Consider the following 20710-nt stretch of genomic DNA (forward strand, 5'->3'; position numbering starts at 1 on the left):
TCTTCAGCATAGCAGTCTAAAAGTTTATTTTCTAACAAACTTTGACGTACAGTTATTTCATTCTTTTCGGACTCCAAAAGCAATTTGTTCATTCTTAATGCCAGATCAATGTCTACATTCAATTCCATTTGTTTCAAGAGATAGAATGTAAACCTTTCGATAAAGTATAAGCTATAAAATGCAATTACCTCGTTTTCTACCGTTTTTACCTTCGATTGAGAAAAGGAAACGGATCTAATGTTACTTTGTCAATAGCATGCAACTTCCAGCTTTGTCGTATTTCCGATTTTCACGCCATCCAATGCCATGCCATGTTTATTAAACCCTATTTCCGGTTGACATGCGCGCGCACCGATCAACTTCAGGGGACTGGAAACTAACTGGCACGGGTAAGAGCTCTGTGACAAAAGTGTGACAAAGCTGCACCTTATCTACTAATGACTATATTATCTTTAAGAAAATCTTGTTCAGTTTTTATGCATATATCATTGTTGACATTTCAATTAATGTCTGTTTGCGTATGATTTCATGAAACGACCTTTGTTTAATTTTGATTGTTCCTGTACAGCGACGGCAGTGTACGAAAATGTCAACATTGAGAGAGATCATGTATAAAAGCTAAAGTTAATCAATTAAAGATGAAAATTCAATAACAATAAAGACAAGCAAGCCATAAACAGAAATGATTTCGTGTCTAAGATAATAATTTTCCTTGCACAAGAAAATAATTTTATTGACTTTTATCTTATCACACCTACATAAAAAATGCAAACTTTTGTTAGTTATTGTACCGTAGGTTATATTTTGTTTATATCTACACCATGTAAACATATAATTTTCATGCAAATGTATTCAATGTAGGATGGTTTTAACATTGCACGTTTTTCGACACTCGTTTACACCAAAAAGAAGTTGTTACTAATTAAATCAATACTATCTTTCACTGAAATAATTTCTTAATAGTTTTTATTTATTGCATTTTGATGTACAAAATATCTATGTGTTAAGTTGTTAAGAGAGACAAAGACAGCCCAATTGTTACTTCGCTTATATGAACATTTTCATCTTTATCAATTAGAAAAACGTAAATTTATAATAAAACAATGGTACCTTTGCTAATTTTTTCTAGAAAAACTAAAAATTTGGCTGTCTTTCTCACTGACTGTTAAAAAGTAAATCGTAAACTCCACAAGAAAATGACTTATGATTGACGTTCATCATCGTGATAAACAATTTAACCATTGAGATGGAACACTCCAAACCGTGTGTTACTGTACGAACAGAAAAAGTTAACAAAATTCAAAGAAAGTTTTGCATTATAGAGAGACAGAAAAGAAACCACAATGTTGCATATGGAAGGGTGCTTAATGACACGTATTTAACTTTTTATGCAAAATCGATATCAAGCATTGTTAAAGTTTGAACACTTTTACTTTGTGAATCGATACTTAATGGGAATTATTTTTTTACAACATGAACTGAAACATCAGTGGACATACTACGAGTTACTTTGCCAAAGTTTTACATGTTTATGGCTTGTCTATAAAATTCCATCGTCTACTCTTAATTCAAACGATAATACAAGAAGGAGAAGCTTTGTTTCAGGAAGTGACGTAATGAAAGAAGTGACAAATTTTTGTACCATGGTTCTCTGTGAATTTGTTGTTGTACTTTGTAATGTCACCCAGGTCACGTGTTCATTGAAATGTCATCTGTTGTCAAAATTGTCATCTGTTGTCAAAACACACTGTCATTGTGAATATTATGACACTCGATTGCCTTTGCACATGCTCTGAAATATATAAGTACTTGAATGATACTGTAACATTTGTCATATGATTTAAGATCTTAACAGCAACATGTCATGAAAATTCAAAGTAAGCGTCAACTATTGATGGTTGTAGAATAAAAGTGATCAGTTTATTTCATGGTCAACAAATCATACACTGTTGTAAATTGTCATGTTATGTTATGTAGAGTGTGACTGTGTCATATTTTTGATACTAAGATATAACGGATATTATGTTTATGTAAAATGTTAAGTCATATATTACTAGACAAATAGGAAAATACGTATATAGTTATTAAACTGTGGTTTCAGTGGAAATCCTGTACGTAAATTCAAAATACTTAGGAACACTTTTTCTACCCAATGTGGCATTGCGGTAGGATATAGGTAATGACGGTACTCTATAAACGGAATGGCGTAGTGCAAGTCATGCAAACGCCCAAAAATTATATCCTAATAATTATAATATAAATAAGAGCTTGCAAGCGTTGGTTCGGGAGTTCGGAAAAGTTGTAGTTGTTGGTGTATGAACTGGTCATACAAATTTGATGAATTAGAGTTGTATTGCAGAAGGCAATAAATTTCGAAACGCAGTTCTAGGATTGACGGTTGTCCGTAATCTTAACGAGATCAAATTTAATCATTCCGTATCGCGAAGAACCAACGCTTGAAACGGAAAATCGTGCACAACACTGTAAATATCTTATTGAAGTGTTAAAATTATATATTCAAAATACAGTCCCATCGTTAGTGTGAAGTTTTAGAACAGTGAACCAGCACTTCGCGCAGATTGTGCGAAACGTGGTCCTTCGAGCCGGATAGAGTAGCAGAATTCAAGAAGAACACAGAAATAGAATACAGGGTTGTTCACGATGTCTGAGTTGACAAGAAAGCGACAGTCGAGGAGTGGGCACAAATTGTACGCCACAAAAGTTGTAAACAAGGTTCGAGGTATGGTAAACGACAATGCGCCATTAAGGAAAGTCGAACTGGAACAAATGCGGCTTGTACTCGTACAGAAATTGGATACAATTTCGAAGTTAGACGATGAGATTCAGAGCTTGTTGGAAAAGGATGACGATATTGCAGCAGATATCGACAGCTCATCGGAATACGGCTGCGAAGTTCTGGGTGCGTTGGCCGAAATTAACGAAGCGCTGAGCACGATAGAGACGAACAAACGAAACGAGGAACTCGCCAACACATCGACAAGTACAGTATCCAGTGGGGCACGCTGTAGAGTGAAGCTGCCTAAACTAGAGGTGAAAAAGTTCTCGGGCAAGATACAAGATTGGCGTGAATTCTGGGACTCTTTCGAAAGTTCCATTCACAACAATGACGGACTGTCTGAGGTCGACAAATTCACCTATCTGAGGGGACTGGTGGAGGAGCCGGCCAAGTCAGCAATTTCGGGATTTGCTCTGACTTCGATTAACTATACAGAAGCACTGAAGGTGTTAGAACGGAGATACGGGAGCAAAGTGATGGTGCAAAGGGCACACGCAAATGATTTGATGAACTTAAAACCCGTGTACAACGAGAGTGACACGACGAGGCTGCGCAAGTTCTTCGACGCGGTCGAAACAAATTACCGAGGACTCGAGGCGCTCGGTGTAAAGGAGGAAACGTACTGCGAGATAGTCGTGCCCAATCTGCTAACAAAGATACCGAACTCATTAAAACTGACAATTACCAGGGAAGAGACTACTTAGAGTGGGGCATGAAAGATTTTGTCGACGCATTACAAGCCGAAGTGGAGCTGCGGGAATGCCACAAATTAGCGGTCGGAGAGAAAGAAGAAGATCAACGAAGAAGACGACGGGAACTGGGAACAGCTAGCGGGTTGTTCGCCAGCCGCAACAACCGATTGTTTTGTGCTTTCTGCTGTGGAGAGCACAAGCATGAAGAATGCACCAAGGTAACGGGGCGGCAAGAACGGATGCAACTTCTTCGTAAGTTCAAACGATGTTTCATTTGTTTAAATAAGGGACATGTATCTAAAGATTGTCGTGCACGTACTAAATGTAGCGTATGTGGGGAGGGTCATCATGTTTCTATATGTGATAAGAGTAATAATAATCAGAAAGTTGAAAGAAATAGTCGGGAAGAAAGTGGACAGGTTAGTGTAGCTAATGTCCATGTTAGTACTAGAAGTAGAGTGGCTCTTCAAACTGCGCAGGGAGTACTTATAGGAAAGGGTAAGACAAGAGTGCGAGTGCTTTTCGACTCGGGAAGTCAGAAATCCTTTGTGACGTGTGACGCAAAGAGGTGTGCCAAGCTTAACATTGCTAGGCGAGAATGGCTGGAAGTTAATACATTCGGTGGTGGAAGTGACAAAGGTAGAATGACAGAGGTTGTTCATTGCGAGGTATCGGCAGTTCGAGGAGGGTTAGCGTGAAGGGTTAGCTAAGACAGCAAAGATTTATGACCCACTGAGTTTAATGTCTTCCGTCACGTTGTTGGCCAAGCTCCACCATCAAGACTGCAGTGATGCCAAGTTATCGTGGGACGAGGAATTACCACAACAAATCGAAGATTAATGGTCATCCTGAGAAATATATTTTCCACAATCTAGTAAATTTCCACTAAATATCGTGTGTTTCCAGGAAATCATCCAAGAAATCGAGCTGCATACCTTTGCTGATGCTAGCTGTCATAGAGTTGGGGCAATAGTGATGGCCATTGTCCATCAAGAGAGTGGTACGTGCAAGGACCTGGTGGCTGCCAAATCTCGTCTTGCTAAGAAGGACCTGACAATATCAGGCTTAGAACTTATATCTTCACATATGGCAACAAATCATTTTTATAACTTTAAGGATGCGCTGTACGGATTCCCAAAGGGCAATGTTTTTGCATTACTGGACAGAACAGTAGCACTCCATTAGATACGGAATGGTGGAAGTGAGGATTAAAGCAATTCATAGGGAGTCTGGTAAGGAAGATACAGGAAAAGAACTACTACATCCAGTGGAGACACATGCTTGGACAAGATAATTATGCAGACCTAGCGAGCAGAGGTGGTAAAGTGAGTAAAGGAAACGATCGGTGGTGAATGGGTCTAAAGTGGTTGACAACGAAAGAATATTGGCTAGAGGACATCACAACTACGCAACGGACGAACGTCTGGCGGAAACAAAACCTGTAACACAAATATTTAAAACTGCAACCCTGCTACATGACAAGTTTGACGAATTGCTGAACAAATACGACCTCTGGAAAACCTTATTAGATGGATGTCCAGAACAGTAGAAAACAAGGACAAAAGAAGAGTGGTCCATTGACAACAAAGAAAATCAACAATCGGAGATATTGGTGGATAAAACGAATCCAAATCCAAAGTCTAGACATGTATACTGCAAAATTTTGTAAAGATCAGGAGAGGCGTGAAGTGTAATGGATGAATCCAAGGGGATTTTCCGAATTTACTTGTCCAAAAGTGATGTGTTATCAAAAAAATTGTTCAAAATTCCCACTATGTCACCCTTCATGGGCGAGAGTTTAACAATAGGCAAAGGTACGTGAAAGTTACTGGGTTCCAAGATTAAGACAAATTGTGAAACGAGTCATAAAGCGTTGTCACGGATGTAAAAAATTTCAAGCCGTTCCCTAACCAAGCCCTGTCTCAGGAAATCTATCTAGAGACCGTACTGAGTGGCGTTTACCGTTCCAAGTAATTGTTGTGGACTACTCTGGCCCGATAAAGTATCGTAAAAGGAAAAATATTGAAGGAAAAGCAAGGATTGTAGTGTATGTATGTGCAGTCACGAGACCATTACATCTGGAATTAACAAAGTCTATCGACATTCAAGATTTTCGCTCAAATTTCAAAAGGTTAATTGCACAAAAAGGTCGACGAATGAGTCAGTTAGTGTAAAGTTTCCTGTGGGGTGTCAGTAGTAGTGTAAACAATCCGGGGAGTGCCTAGCATCAACGTTCATTTTATGTTTTATTATTTTTTAGAGATTTGTTATCAGTGCTAAGAAATACCTAAATGCCCAAGCACTAATTTTCTGTAAACTGTAAAGGCTTTCAATAGTATAATGAAGTTGCTACAAACTCCAAATATTGTAGAAAGTTCATTAATCCAAAAAAATTGCGCTTTTACTCTTACGCTTTTCGTTAGTGCTGGCATAATGTTAACATTCTGAAGTTTTCCACCCAATGATGAGTTGATCTTGAACATAGGACAGTTAAATTGAAAGTTGCGCAAATATCTGCCCTCGTATGAAACATTAAAATTTACATTTATAATGTTTTGCTTGTGACTGAAAATTGATCAATACATTGAATACACAGACTACAGCTGACACAATTCAGATGCTACAGTACCCATTTGTTGTAGACACGCCCCTTAAAAGTGACAATGACATGTATATATATATAGGAATGAGAAATGTTGTTGACACAGATATTAGAGAGAGAGCACAATAGATAGATACTAAAGGAAGAAGAAAAATTCTAAACATTACATTGGCGACGAGGAATAAAATATCAACGCAAACATGGCAACATTTTTATCTCCCATGCCACATTTCAATCCGGATGAAGAAATCGGAGGAAAAATTGCAAATAGATGGCGCACGTAGTTGGCAGATTTTAAAACATTTTTAACAGCCAGTAATATAACAAATAGAACTCGGCAACGGGCTTTACTTCATTATCAAGCAGGACCCCGAATTCGAGAGATATTTCGACAATTTCCAGACCCGGGAGAAGATGATGATTTTGCTAAAGCGGGAATACTTCTTACGGAGTATTTTGAACCACAGAAAAATCGGTTATATGAAGTTTACAAATTTCGACAAGCAAAGCAAGTAGAGTCCGAAATAATCGACCAATTTCATACAAGACTGCGCTCATTTTCTAAAAACTGTGAATTTGCTGATGTAGATTTTGAGATAATGGTTCAAATTGTTATTGGTGGACGATCCAGTCGTGTACGAAAACAAGCATTAAGAGATCCTAAATATACCTTAAAAGATCTGTTGCTTGAAGCAAGGCGTGAAGAAACAAGTAAAGTACAAGCGGCGGACATCGAAGAGCACTTGGACAGCCACGTTTTACATACACTAAAAAAACCTACAAATAAAAACTCCCAAGCCGATAAACCACAGAAGATATGCTTTTACTGTGGAGGTAACTACCCCCATTTAGACAAACCGTGCCCAGCGAAGAACAAAACATGCGCCAAATGCGGGAAGTTAAATCATTTTGCAAGCCAATGTCGCAGCCGAAACTCGCAGAAAATGAAAACATCCGCTAAACCACGCCAAGACATACGACCGGTAAAGGCTGATGAGGAGAAAGATAGCAGTAGCGACAATAATTCGGAATACTGTTATGCGGTTTGTAACAACAACAAGCCTAAACGTCCTGAAACGTCAATATCTCTCAACGGACTATATGTCAGAATGACAATTGACACTGGCTCAAGCATAAATATAATCGACAAGAAGACTTTCCGGAAATTTCGAAATACTGAGCTTGAACCCACATCCGTGAAAGCATACCCGTTTAACTCAAAAACGCCAGTCAAGATGGAAGGAAGTTTCGTGTTCTTGCGGAGTCAAAACACAAGTTCACAGTTGCTACTATATATGTGACATCAGACGATGGCGGCTGTTTACTCAGCTCGGAAACAGCGCAAGAACTTGGACTTGTAAGCATAAACTTGAACAAAATTAACACATCGCCAGAAAACTCAACACTTACAACAAAGGATACAAAGCTACATCACATTTTGGACAAACATGCACCTGTCTTTGACGGACTTGGGAAGTTAAAAAATAAACAAATTAGACTAGCAATTGATGACTCCGTGCTCCCGGTTGCACAACCACAGCGACGAACACCGTTCCACCTACGCCTGAAAGTGGAAAGTGAAATACACAGATTAGAGAACGATGACATCATAGAGAAAATACCTGAAGGCATGCCCACTGACTGGGTCTCTCCGGTGGTGATTGTTCCCAAGCGTGATGGTAACATTCGATTGTGTGTTGATATGCGGATAGCAAATACGGCTATCAAACGAACCAGACATCCAATACCAACTGTGGAAGCTGCATCCATGGAACTCAATGGAGCACGTATATTTTCAAAGCTTAATCTTGCTCAGGCATACCACCAACTAGAGCTATGTCCAGCATCCCACAGCATCACAACATTCTCAACTCATTATGGTCTCTATCGTTATAAGCGATTAAACTATGGAACTAATGCCGCAGCTGAATTATTTCAACATAAACTGCAGGAAACATTGCTAGGAATTAAAGGGGTCAAGAACATTGCTGACGACATAATCGTATTTGGAAGTAATAGAGCAGACCATGACCGTGCACTGGATGAAGTTCTTACCCGATTACAAGATCACAATCTCACACTTAATTGCCAAAAGTGCAAGTTCCTGAAGAAGAACCTTGAGTTTTTTGGGTTATTATTCTCAGAACATGGGATCTGCCCGGACCCAAAAAAAGGTAGAAGCTTTCGTTAAAACTACAATACCCACAACGGTCAGCGAAGTGAGAAGCTTACTGGGGATGGCAAATTACAGCGTTAAGTTTATTCAAAATTATGCTACCATTACAGAACCCTTCGAAAACTAACACGTAAGTGTGATGGACGTGGGAACACCAAGCAGCTTATGACAAGTTAAAAAATGCACTAACCAACAGTCCAGTTATGAGTCATTTTGATACATCAAAAGAAACGTCGGTATTAGTTGATGCGAGCCCAGTTGGCTTATCAGCCATATTAACACAAAGAGATCCTAAAACAAACGCCGATAACGTGATCTGCTATGCTAGTCGGGCTCTTTCGTCAGTAGAACAACGATATTCGCAAACTGAAAAGGAGGCCCTTGCTATCGTGTGGGGTATCGAACACTTTCACATCTACCTATTTGGGGCATCGTTCACCCTGATCACTGATCACAAACCATTACAACTTATCTATAATAATCCTCGGTCCAGACCTCCCGCCAGGATTGAGCGATGGTTATTGAGACTTCAACAATACAATTTTCAAGTCATTTACAGACCAGGTGACACGAACCCTGCAGACTTCTTATCCAGACACCCACAATTACAGACTCCCAAACGCAACATCGCCGAAGAATACATCACGTTTGTCACGACAAATGCAGCTCAAAATGCCATATCAATTGAAGTCATCAAAGAACATACGACCAAAGACATAAGTCTTCAGGCGGTAAGAACAGCGGTCGAGTCGGGTGATTGGAGCAATCAGTCTGTGAAACCATTCTTAGCATCAAAGATGAAATATCTGTGGACAACACGAATGGCATACTCCTACGAGGAACGCGGATTATCATTCCAACAACCCTAAAAACAAGCGTTGTGAAGCTGGCCCACGAAGGCCACCAAGGAATAGCCAAAACTAAAGCTTTGTTACGCCAATACGCCTGGTTCCCTAATATGGACAAGGCCGTCAAGGATGAAATTGAAGCCTGTCTACCATGTCAAGTAAATGGGTCAACCAGCCCACCAGAACCATTAGCAAGTCCAGAAATGCCAGAGTGCCCTTGGCAAACCATCCATGCTGACTTCTATGGTCCGCTCCCTACTGGACAATATATCATCGTGCTGATCGATAAGTATTCGCGATACCCAGAAGCCGAAATAATCTCAAGTACCTCCGCCAAAGCACTGATCCCTAAAATAGATGCTATTTTTGCAAGGCATGGAATCCCATTAAAGTTCAAATCTGACAACGGTCCACCGTTCAACAGTAAGGAATTCTCCAAATATCTACATAAACTTGGGGTGAAGCACGAGACATCAATCCCGGAGTGGCCGCAAGGAAACTCAGAGGCCGAGGCATTCATGAAGCCTTTAGCTAAAGCGATCAAAACAGCCCGTGCGGAACATCGCAATTGGACACAAGAACTTTCAAGATTCTTACTCAGCTATCGCACTACGCCTCATTGTTCAACCAATGTCCCACCAGCTCAACTACTATTTAACCGACCATTGAGAGGTATCCTACCAATGCTAAACCCCAAGGACAAAGTGCTAAATAGACATAAAGAGGCGCAGGCGAATAATTTTGAAGCGAAATCGAAAGGAAGAGAATTGGCAAACAAAAGAAGAACTAAAGAATCAGATATCAGGGTGGGAGACAAAGTGCTCTTAAAACAAAGGAAGAAAGATAAATTCACAACAAAATTTGTGCAAACACCATACACAGTGATTTATCGTAGAGGAGCTAAAGTAGTCGCTGAGAACCATAACCATCAAATAACCAGAAACACATCGTTCTTTAAAAAAGATAAGAGACAAGTCGAGAGAATCAACTGATGAAGATGAATACAACATCCACGAACAGCCGTACAGACACAACCAATGCGTACCAGAATGTGAAGAACCAGAACACATCATAGAACCAGAACCAGAAGAGCCAGCTCCAAGGAGATCAACCCGACAAAGAAAAATAACAGAACAATATGGGAACTCAATAAACCCTGACTTTGTTATCCTTTAAGTTGAGGAGGGATGTAGTGTTGTAGACACGCCTCTTAAAAGTGACAATGACATGTATATATATAGGAATGAGAAATGTTGTTGACAGACAGATATTAGAGAGAGAGCACAATAGATAGATACTAAAGGAAGAAGAAAAATTCTAAACATTACACCATTTATAGCTATGATCTTAAAGGTGGTCATCCCACTTTCATGTGTTTTTTCATAATTTCCATGAAATAAAATGAATTTTACCATCTTCTCCAAGGAATTGACAAGACCGTGAAACAATTGACAATAAAAATTTTCAGATTCTCATTTTAAAATTACACTAATATTCATGACGGCCTGCTAATTAGCACTAACGTGTGACATAGATATCAAAAAACCTAGCATAGGTTTTGAAAGGCCTAGGACAGGTATTGAAAAACATTTGCTATGACAAACCCAAAAAACATTCTCGTTTTTTATATGCATTGTAAAAATGTAGTAACGTCATTCGTTATTATTGCGTCCTATTTTTTGATGTTTTATTATTTACATATGAGACATTCTAATGAACGGTTTGGTGAAAGTGTTTGAGTTAACGGTTGGTCATATTGTGTTGAGAGTTGCCCAAAGTATATGACCTTTGACCATACATACGTGGAAGTCACGCGAGATCACGCGCGTAACACATTGCACATGAATAAGGAAGCTGCAGCCTGCTGTGAGAAATATTTAAATTCTTTATGTTATCAAATATCATCCACGTCAATGTTAAAAGTTGGCGATATTTTTCTGACGATATATGATCATGATATCAAGAAACATTCCTTCCATCTAATAAAACGGTAAGATAAAGATTTTGCATCCTTAGATGGCGACTCGAATTAATTTTAATTTACGTATCTATCTAAGTAGAACAAAGACAGTTTTTCATTTAAAATTTACGTAAGACTTTGACTAATGTAGGTATGATTCGACCTTAAAACTAGTTTGCTTTGTTATTTTTGATAAGCATTTAAACATGGTTATTGTCAAACTATAAAATACAACAAACATAAACGAGATATTCAAGTTAGATTTCAAACTTTGTACACGAAATGAATATAAGTGAAGCAGAACATTAAATCACTGTGTTTAACAAGATTTGTTCTTGTTCGAAAGTTATTTTTGTCATCGTTTAATCTTAAAATGATCGTTGTAGAGGGTTTTCATCACTTAGTTACGTACATCAACATTTTTTGAACTTTTGATATGATAAAACTTGTTTGTTGATATGTGTTGATTTCCTACTGAAATAACTTACTAAAGTCAATATTTTATATGTGTTCTTCATCTTTTATAACTGATCAATGATTGTGGACAATGTGTAGTAGCTAAATTTATTTTTGTTACAAGATTTATCTATTTACTTGGATTCATTCATGTACAGGAAGATCAATAATTGTTGGGTTGTGGCTTATATTAATTTATGTATATGATATGTTTTTATTCTTCAGTTGCTAGCTATTTCATGTAGTTTGCCTATTTTTTTTAGAATAGTAATCTAACCAATGAAAAATGGTTTTGGTCATAAGCGTACAGATTCTTACATCTTTTACACAATTTTGGATCAACTCTCATAAAAATTATGCCCACCAATTTTTCATTTGTTTTCTTATTACAATGTTTTGTTGACCATTTTTATTGCTTTCATCACTTTTGTTGACTTCTTGACGCACTCCCTTTTTTAACAAGAAAAACTGTGGCAGGACTGTAGGATGATTGTTAATTTGGAGATCATATTATGTTTGCCTAATATAGGCTACATGTGTTAAGTTCCTTTGAAAACCATTGTTGTCTAGGGATCATTACATCCAAATGTTTATGTCACCCCAACCACAGTATAGAGAATATACAGTAGGATCACTTTCTGTGCAACTTATTGCTGTATATATAATTATATTACTGGGTGTAGTTTGCCAGCTCAGTGTACCTATTGGTCAAAAAATGGTAGTGTCTGACTGCCACTATGGTAATCACTTGTGGAATATGTTATGTATGGCATAAAAATATTCAATGCAATCTACTGTATGTTCTCTATAAAATTATACTATATGTTCCTGTAACTGTGCCTCATGTCCTCCTTAGCTCCTAAGTCGTATAAAGTATTAGTCCAAATAAATTACACCTGCTCATTTTTTTTTTTTTATCATAATACCTTCTAAACAATGATAATGGTTATGAATTTTTACAGAATAAAATTTTCAGTGGTGTAGCCAGACTGATAAAATGTTTAGTCCTTCTATGTACGTTTTTATATTCTTTTACTGTGAAAATAATAGGCATTTTACCTTGTGAGTCTTAAAATGCCCCTTCCACCAAAATGAATTTTTTTAGCTATATCAAATTTGTCGATGATTTTAAGCCTCGTTGAGAAAAAAATTTTGAATTTGGGAAATCGTTTGATTTTGTAAAAGCGTTAAATTCACTAAAATTGTATACTTTTGTGAACCATGTCCGTGATATTGACGTCATTCACGATACTCGTGTTACACGAGTCGTGTATTCAATTGCTATCAAGTCAATGCTGGCTGAGGCACAACTTAAGTCTATAAGCGCCTAAAAGCATTGCCTTTGCACTAGTAAAAGCAGAAAAAAGGTAAATAGTTGCGTTGCAGCCAATTTACGAATGAGTCAAACCTTTGCTCTGGTATGAGTCTTCACACTATGCTTTATAATGATAAAATACCCGAGGCCAAGCGAAGACGGAATATCTGGGTTTTAAAGCAAAGCGCGTATTTGAGCCTTCCAGTGCTTCAACACTTTGTTCGGCTCGATTAAAACCAGAGGATTTGGAGCGTCAATTTAGTAGTTTGCCGAATCAAAAGAACGCTAATTTTCCAGGGCTTAAAAAAGATGCGATTAGAATTTTTGTCTTTTCGATCATCCATGCTTTGGAGTCAAAATCCGAATCATTATCGCTCAAGTTTCATTGCTTTCCCACTTTCTGTCACGTATCACGGAATAAAGTTTTTGTCAGAATTATCTGACTGAACACTCAAGTCTGATTTTGATTCATCGCTTCCTTCTTAAGACATATAATTAAACAGCGTGAAGAACGTATATGTTTAATATAAGCTAAATATGCCCGAATGCTGACCATATTGGATGACGTCAAAATACCTTCTAGTGCCAGTTCCTTTTGTATTATAGAAAACGACGGCGTTGGGCCAAAAATGCACAAATTAAAGATGCCATAAAAGCTTGTTGATTTGACCAAATTTTTCATAGACGGTTGCACGAAGCCTGGATAGAACTATTCGTCGGATAGTAAAATTTTCAAACTTGTAGGAAAAGGTGTTTTTATTTTCCTTAGGAGAAAGAAATTCTGTAATCTTGGAAGCAATATTTTGTTTCAAATCACATATTATTCTCTCTTAAGAGATTTTGTAAAAGTTCAAAACAATTTGCCATCGAATGGATAAAACAATTCTGCCTTCTTGTAAACGGCCGCAGGTTTTCCGTTATAATCACAATAAATTTGTACCATGGAAGTCTTACCTACTTTTTTTCTGCAGGAAGCAACATTATGTCTGTCTTGCGCTCAGACATGACAACTAATGGTTTTAAGTTGATGAGATTAATTGTTGATGTTGGTGGAGAAGCTTTAAGAATAACATTGAGGAAACAACTGTCAGGTACTGATTTATTTTATGCTTTAAATGATCCCGAAAATGCACAACTCCTTTCAAGTCTAAAGAATAGACAAATCCAGCAACATCAATGGGATCTACTGTATCCAGATCCTCCAATATTACCAAATGAAAATAAGTTTGACATTACTTTACTTTGTATTCTCCTGCGTAATATTTGTGGTTTAAAACCACCTCGTGATCCAATATGGACGTCAGTAAATGACCCCACTGATTATTCAACTGAAGCAGATATTACCCGTATCAGGTTATTTCGTAATGATCGTTTTGCTCACTTATCTAACACTTCAGTAAACTTTGTTGAATTTGAAGATTTTTGGGTAAAAATAAGCGAACCAATAGTTCGTTTAGGAATAAGTCAGGAGGAAATAGATAGAATAACGAGTGAGTCGTATGGTAATGAAAAATATAAAAGGATTTTGAGAGAATGGGATGAATTAAAGAGTGATTTAGAAGTTTTAAAATCAGATCACAAAGAAATGAAGAATACCTTAGAGGATGTCGGTGCGAATGTTGTGAAAGTGATAGATAAATTAGCATTAGTAGGAGATGATATTAAAGGAATCAAAGCTTGTGGACATGGACTTACTTCTGTTTCAGAAGAAGATGTTTTGACAAAAAACCTTGTTAGCTGTAACTTTGAAAGTGAAATTAAGCATCATTATGAAAAATACTTAACTGGAACACGTGAATGGGTTTTCAAAGAGTTTTTGGATTGGTTTGAAGACGATACTTCTCAAAATCGTGCATTTGTTATTTCTGCTGTTGCTGGTATGGGTAAATCTGTAATTGCAGCTACTTTATGTAAACGTTATCCTCATTACTCGACTGCAGTTCATTTCTTTCAACACAACAACAGTCGTTACAATAAAGCCAATGTACTTCTTCAATCTTTAGCGTTGCAAATTAGTCGTAATTTTCCTGCTTACAAAAAACTTCTTGTGAAAAAACTTTCAGGTCAACTCTCTGAGCCTTTGAATAACATGAATGTTGAAGGATTATTTTCCCTTCTTTTCACCGAGTTGTTTTATAATATCTCAGAAGTTCCCAAGCGAATGTTAGTTGTGCTTGACGCTCTTGATGAATGTGGTTATCCAGAAAGAGATGACCTTGCTTATTTACTTGCTAATCACTTACACAAACTTCCGCCTTGTTTTCGCTTTGTAATTACAACCAGACCTAACGAAGTTGCTTTGAGTAAGTTCGAAAAATTAAATCCACTGTTCATTAATTGTAGCGATGATCGCAATTTAAAGGATATTAAATTATTGATTGAAGATAGAGTTTGCTCTACTGACAGCCTTCCTGACATTATAAACAGTTTGGCAGAAAAAGCTGACGGACTTATGTTGCTTGCATCGCTTCTTAGCAGCGAAGTCAAAAATCAGGATTTGTTGAAAGGTTCTATACCAAAAGATCTCAGTGAATATTACGAAATTTGCTTAACAAGATTAAGTAAGGAATTAGATTCGTTTGATATCAGTAACGAAAAGTTTCAGTTAATTTTAAATGCTCTGGCTGTTGCTAAAGAACCTCTTCCTTGGAAAATGATCGATGATGTTCTTTGTTTGAATTCGAATCGCATATCACTTGGGGCTAGAAAGACTATCTCTTGTCTGTTTGTTAGCAATGAAGAAGGATGTGTTTCGTTTTTTCACAAATCCTTAAATGATTGGTTGTTGGATGATCGAGAACATGATTACTCAGTAAAAACTTCTTGCGGTCATCGACTTGTTTTAGAATTTTGTTTAAAATCTTTGGATAACCTCAAAGCTGAAGGTGTAAACTATGACATCATCAAAGATGCGTCAGTGAGGTATTCAGTCAAGTATTGGTTGCTTCATTTACTTGATATTTCTGATAATGATTATATCGTTGAAAATGTTGGTAAATATCTTGTTGACTTAGAAGTTTTAGTTGCTTCTGTGTTGGTTGATGGTCGTCGGACTTTTGAAAATTTTTTTTTATTCAACTTACATGATGTGTACTTTCTTTTAGCTGAAGACATTCGATTGTTATTTAATGAAGTCTATTCTGTAATGACGTACTCTAATTGCTTTGACAATGAAGTAAATTTTTTGCAAAACGTTGCCAACGACGTGAAATATCTGTCGTCTCAAGCCACCACAATGCTTCAAACGCGTTTCAAAGATTCACCATATCTAGAGTGGAGAGACTCGGATTTTGTTAAGGCTCGATTGTTACGTTTAAATCAAAATTTGATCTCTGTTAATGTTTCACGAAATCATGATTACGTCGTCTGTGGTTATCTTGGGTTCGTCGTGCAACTTTTTTCAATGAGAATAAACAGATGTTTATGGATAAAAAATATTACTTGTCAGCTTAAGGAATATGAAGAGAAAGTCTTTTGCGTTGTCTTTCATCCATTCGAAGATTTGATTTTTGCTTCCCAGCTTGATAAGATATTAGATATTAATGGTAAAATTTCCTCCAGTCCGTTCCATTGTGATGATTCTACTTCTAAGTTCTTTACCAACAAATGTTTTTCTAAGGATAAGTACACAATGGTCACTAGTTACAAAGATACTTTGACAGTATGGGACGTTGAGAAAGGTGAGAAGAAACGCAGTATTAGATGTAATAATGTGACCTCACTGTGTTTTTCTAATTCTGGAAGATATTTGTGTGTTATTGTGGAAAAAAAAGTGGTTCAAATATTTGATGTAGCAAATAATTATGAAACATTCGTTTACGACGTTCATTTACCGTTTGTTTTTTCAAGTGATTGTTCTGATTTGTTAACTGTTGGTCTTCATTCTTGGTATTGTTGTAGGCATCCTTTCTTCCTGAGTGAACCTTTATTTGTAAATCCCACTGGTGAGAAAATTTTTCCTCTTAATCCTTTCAATGACAGATTACGGTTTTCCTTTAAGGGTTCTGAAATGTTATCTGTTATTTTAAATAACGACAATGCTCTTTTGTTTGAATACGGAATTGGCTTTTATCTTTATTCAATAGCACGTGCATGTTTAACTAACAGTTACAGTTTTTATAACGAGAAATTTTGCTCAAATGAAAAATTTCTGTATCGGAGCAATGTAGAAAATTCAAGTGTAATTTTATACAATCTCAGCACATTTGACTTTGTTGTCAAGGAATGTTTTGTTAGTGACATGGTTTCTGTAGAAAATGGAGTTATTTTGCTTACGGAAAAAAATACTCCTGAGCTTTGGAATGATGATTTGACAAAACTTGTTTATAGTTTCGATGAACTAAAAGGTACAAACAAAATTTTTGAGGTGAGTGATGTATTATTTGCTTGTCAAAAATCTGATTATTTTGTGTTTTTCAATGTTGAAAACAAGCAAAAAGAAATATTAGTGAATTTTGAAAATTATCGAAATGTGCACGTATTTGCATGTAGCTCTAAGTATCACGTGTTTACTAAAGTTGAATTTAAAGGTCAGATAATTTACTGTATGTGGCATGAAAACAAACAAGTTATTGGTTGGGATGACATAATTCAGTGGGAAACCGCTAATTTTTTCGCCGTTAAACTCATGGAAAATGGTATTGGTGGCTATATGAATTACGCTGCTTTTTCACCTTCAGCAGATAAATTATTAATAGGGGACATGGATTGGTATGTGAAAGTATTTGATGTTAAAGACATACAAATTATTTATAGTTTTAATGAAATATTGGCCCCAAAGTATTTCTTTGTTGATGATAGGTATATAATTAGTAATAAATTGAAATTGATTGATTTGAAATATTTTAGGAATGTAGAATTATTTTTCCCGCAGTTGATATTTCACAGCACTTTTTATTACTGTCGTAAACGCAAGCTTGCTTTAATTTTTTCTTCATTTAAGGTCCCGGAACAATGCGTAAAAATCATCTTGCCACGAGAATAAATTTGATCTTTGATGGTAAAATTTCTCGCCATTTTAGATATTGACCATATTATCTTTAAAAAAATCTTGTTCAATTTTTATGCATGATCCCTATCATTGTTGACATTTCAATTAATGTCTGTTTGCGTATGTTTTCATGAAACGACCTTTGTCTAATTTTGATTGTTCTGTACAGAGACCGCAGTGTACGATAATGTCAACATTGAGAGAGATCATGTATAAGTTAATCAATTAAAAATTAAAATTCAATGACAATAAAGACAAACCATAAACACAAATGATTTCGTGTCTAAGATAATAATTTTCCTGACGCAAGAAAATAATTTTATTGACTTTTATCTTATCACACAAACATATAAAATGCAAACTTTTGTTAGTTATTGTACCATAGGTTATATTTTGTTTATATCTACACCATGTAAACACATAATTTTCATGCAAATGTATTCAGTGTAGGATGGTTTTAATATTGCACGTTTTTCGATACTTTTTTACACCAAAAACAAGTTGTTACTAATTAAATCAATACTATCTTGTACTGATATAAATTCTTAATACTTTTTAATTATTGCATTTTGACATACAAAATATCTATGTGTTAAGTTGTTAAGAGAGACAAAGACAGCCCAATTGTTACTTCCGTTATATGAATAATTTCATCTTAATCAATTTGAAAAACGTAAATTTATAATAAAACAATGGTACCTTTGCTAATATTTTCAAGAAAAACTAAAAATTGGCTGTCTTTCTCACTGACTGTTAAAAAGTAAATCGTAACTCCACAAGAAAGTGACTTATGATTGACGTTAATCATCCTTATAAACAATGTAACCATTGTGACTGAACACTTTAAACCGTATGAACAGGAAAAGTTAACAAAAGTGAAAAAAGTTTTGCAATATGGAGAGACATAAAACAAAGGACAATGTCGTATATTGAAGGATGTTTAATAACAAGTTTTTAACTTTTAATGAAAAATAGATGTCAGAGATTGTTAACGTTTGAACAGTTCTACTTTAAAAATCAATATTTTATGGAAATTGTTTTTTAACGACATCAACTCAAACATCAGTGGACATTAGTGGACATCAGTGGACATCAGTGGACATCAGTGGCAAGTTACTTTGCCAAAGTTTAATATGTTTATAGCTTGTCGATAAAATTCCATCGTGTACTCTTAAGTCAAACGATAATACAGGAAGGAAAAGCTTCATTTCAGGAAGTGACGTAATGAAAGAAATGACAATATGAACTTTTACATTTTTAAAATGGTGAAACTGGCTGTTCACTTTGTTCACTTTTTATAAAACTGAAGCGTGAAAATTATCATCTCATATGGAAGTTTCGATGTGAACATAACGCATAAGTAATCATGAGAGTGAATAAAAAGAATTTGATTTTACTACATTGTGGCTATTGGAGATGGCTAAAGGGATATTTCTGCTGCATCTATAGTTGAAGCTGCTTCTTGATAGAAACACACTGACATTGTAAATATTATGACACTCGATTGCCTTTGCGCATGCTCTGAAATATATATGTACTGAATGATACTATAACCTGTGTGATATGAATTAAGATCATAACAGCAACATGTCATGAAAATTCAAAGCAGACATCAACTATGGATGGTTGTAGAATAAAAGTGATCAGTTTAGTTCATATAAATGGTCAACAAGTCATTCACAACAAAAATAACTTCAACATCTAAGAACTACATCAAGTTATGAGATTGAAAAATATGGAAAAATTTCAACGTCTTTCTTTTTCAAGATGTCATATTTCTAAATCCACTGTGTTTTATTTTTTATGTAGTGAACAATTTTAGATCATTAAATTAATTTCATTTTGTTGTGTACATATCTACCTATAGTGAATAGATATCTTTCATAACATCCTACCAACGGAAATCTACCGTAAGCAGACATTGGATCGTAGTCTAAAGGATGTCCGTTTACGAGTAGCTTGACTGTATGCAGACTTTTCATTACTGCACTTTTTCTTTACGTTTCTACATTTTTTTTTGCTTTTTAAAATTTAAATGCTAAATAAATGAATACCACATAACTCAACACCATTTTTTAGTCTAATAGTAATTTGCCAACTGCCATGTGAAGATTACTGGTGCTTTAGAAAAGGAGATGTTGTATCTTGAATTCAAAAATGCCAATTTTTAAAATTAGCGTTCAGTAGTTGTAGAATAATTTTTACTCACATTCAGCAACATTATTTGTTGGTAACTGTCATCTTGTAAAAAAATTTGAAAAATACCTACATTTTATCAAGAAAGAACAATTGCAGTTGCCATTTTAAAGACTGGTTGGGATTCATTCATTTAGCACTCATAAAAAGTTATTTAGAGAGAAACTTTCTTTTTGCTCAGTGTTTTTTGAAGTTTGTTTTTTAACACATGCTAACATAGTTTTATGATATTAGTATGTTAATGTAGGAAATAATTGTTGTATAAATATGTTTTCTACAAAATTGTCGCAATATATGTGTGTTGATCTATATATAGTGTCTTAAATAATTTTCACATTTGTGCACTATACCAAACCTATATTGGGACTCTCGGAAAATTAGGCTCACTATTTCCCGGGGGAGAGTACATTAAGTGTTTTGTTATATATTTGCGATGATCTCATCTGTGACATAATATGTGGTCTTAATGATAACCGTGTTCGTGAACGTCTACTTAGAGAACCAGAATCAACACTACAGAAAACTGTACAAATGGACATGCTGTTGAGAAAACGAAGAGACATACGAAGAAACTTCAAAAGGAAATTAAAAGGCAAAGAATATATTGACAGTATACGGAAGAGAAAATTCACGAGAAACAAAAAGAAAAACATTGGCAGAGAATCATTCAGTTATTAT

The 20710-nt window shown here is 35.8% G+C and overlaps 2 protein-coding genes across 2 annotated transcripts; both read left to right on the forward strand.

The window, feature by feature from the left end:
• Nucleotides 1–9225: 9225 nt before the first annotated feature.
• Nucleotides 9226–10291, forward strand: LOC124452073 (uncharacterized protein K02A2.6-like). The gene is made up of 2 exons (XM_047002667.1): nucleotides 9226–9921; nucleotides 10079–10291. Exons 1-2 carry the CDS (start codon nucleotides 9226–9228, stop codon nucleotides 10289–10291), a joined length of 909 nt encoding a protein of 302 aa, XP_046858623.1.
• A 640-nt stretch (nucleotides 10292–10931) lies between these two features.
• On the forward strand, nucleotides 10932–18052 carry LOC124452074. The gene is made up of 4 exons (XM_047002669.1): nucleotides 10932–11105; nucleotides 13818–17192; nucleotides 17789–17845; nucleotides 18006–18052. Exons 2-4 carry the CDS (start codon nucleotides 13829–13831, stop codon nucleotides 18050–18052), a joined length of 3468 nt encoding a protein of 1155 aa, XP_046858625.1. The 5' UTR covers nucleotides 10932–11105; nucleotides 13818–13828.
• Nucleotides 18053–20710: the final 2658 nt, after the last annotated feature.

Source organism: Xenia sp. Carnegie-2017, unplaced genomic scaffold (assembly GCF_021976095.1).
Source record: "Xenia sp. Carnegie-2017 unplaced genomic scaffold, XeniaSp_v1 HiC_scaffold_24, whole genome shotgun sequence".
NCBI classification, from domain to species: Eukaryota; Metazoa; Cnidaria; class Anthozoa; order Malacalcyonacea; family Xeniidae; genus Xenia; species Xenia sp. Carnegie-2017.

Bases quoted from the DNA above. Each gene is read 5' to 3' on its own strand.
- LOC124452073 (XM_047002667.1), top strand. From the start codon at position 9,226: ATGGACAAGGCCGTCAAGGATGAAATTGAAGCCTGTCTACCATGTCAA. The intron at 9,922-10,078 runs GTGGGAGACAAA...TCTTTAAAAAAG, and splicing joins CTAAAGAATCAGATATCAGG to ATAAGAGACAAGTCGAGAGA.
- LOC124452074 (XM_047002669.1), top strand. From the start codon at position 13,829: ATGTCTGTCTTGCGCTCAGACATGACAACTAATGGTTTTAAGTTGATG. The intron at 17,193-17,788 runs GTACAAACAAAA...TCTTCATTTAAG, and splicing joins TAGTTTCGATGAACTAAAAG to GTCCCGGAACAATGCGTAAA. The intron at 17,846-18,005 runs GTAAAATTTCTC...TGTTCTGTACAG, and splicing joins AATAAATTTGATCTTTGATG to AGACCGCAGTGTACGATAAT.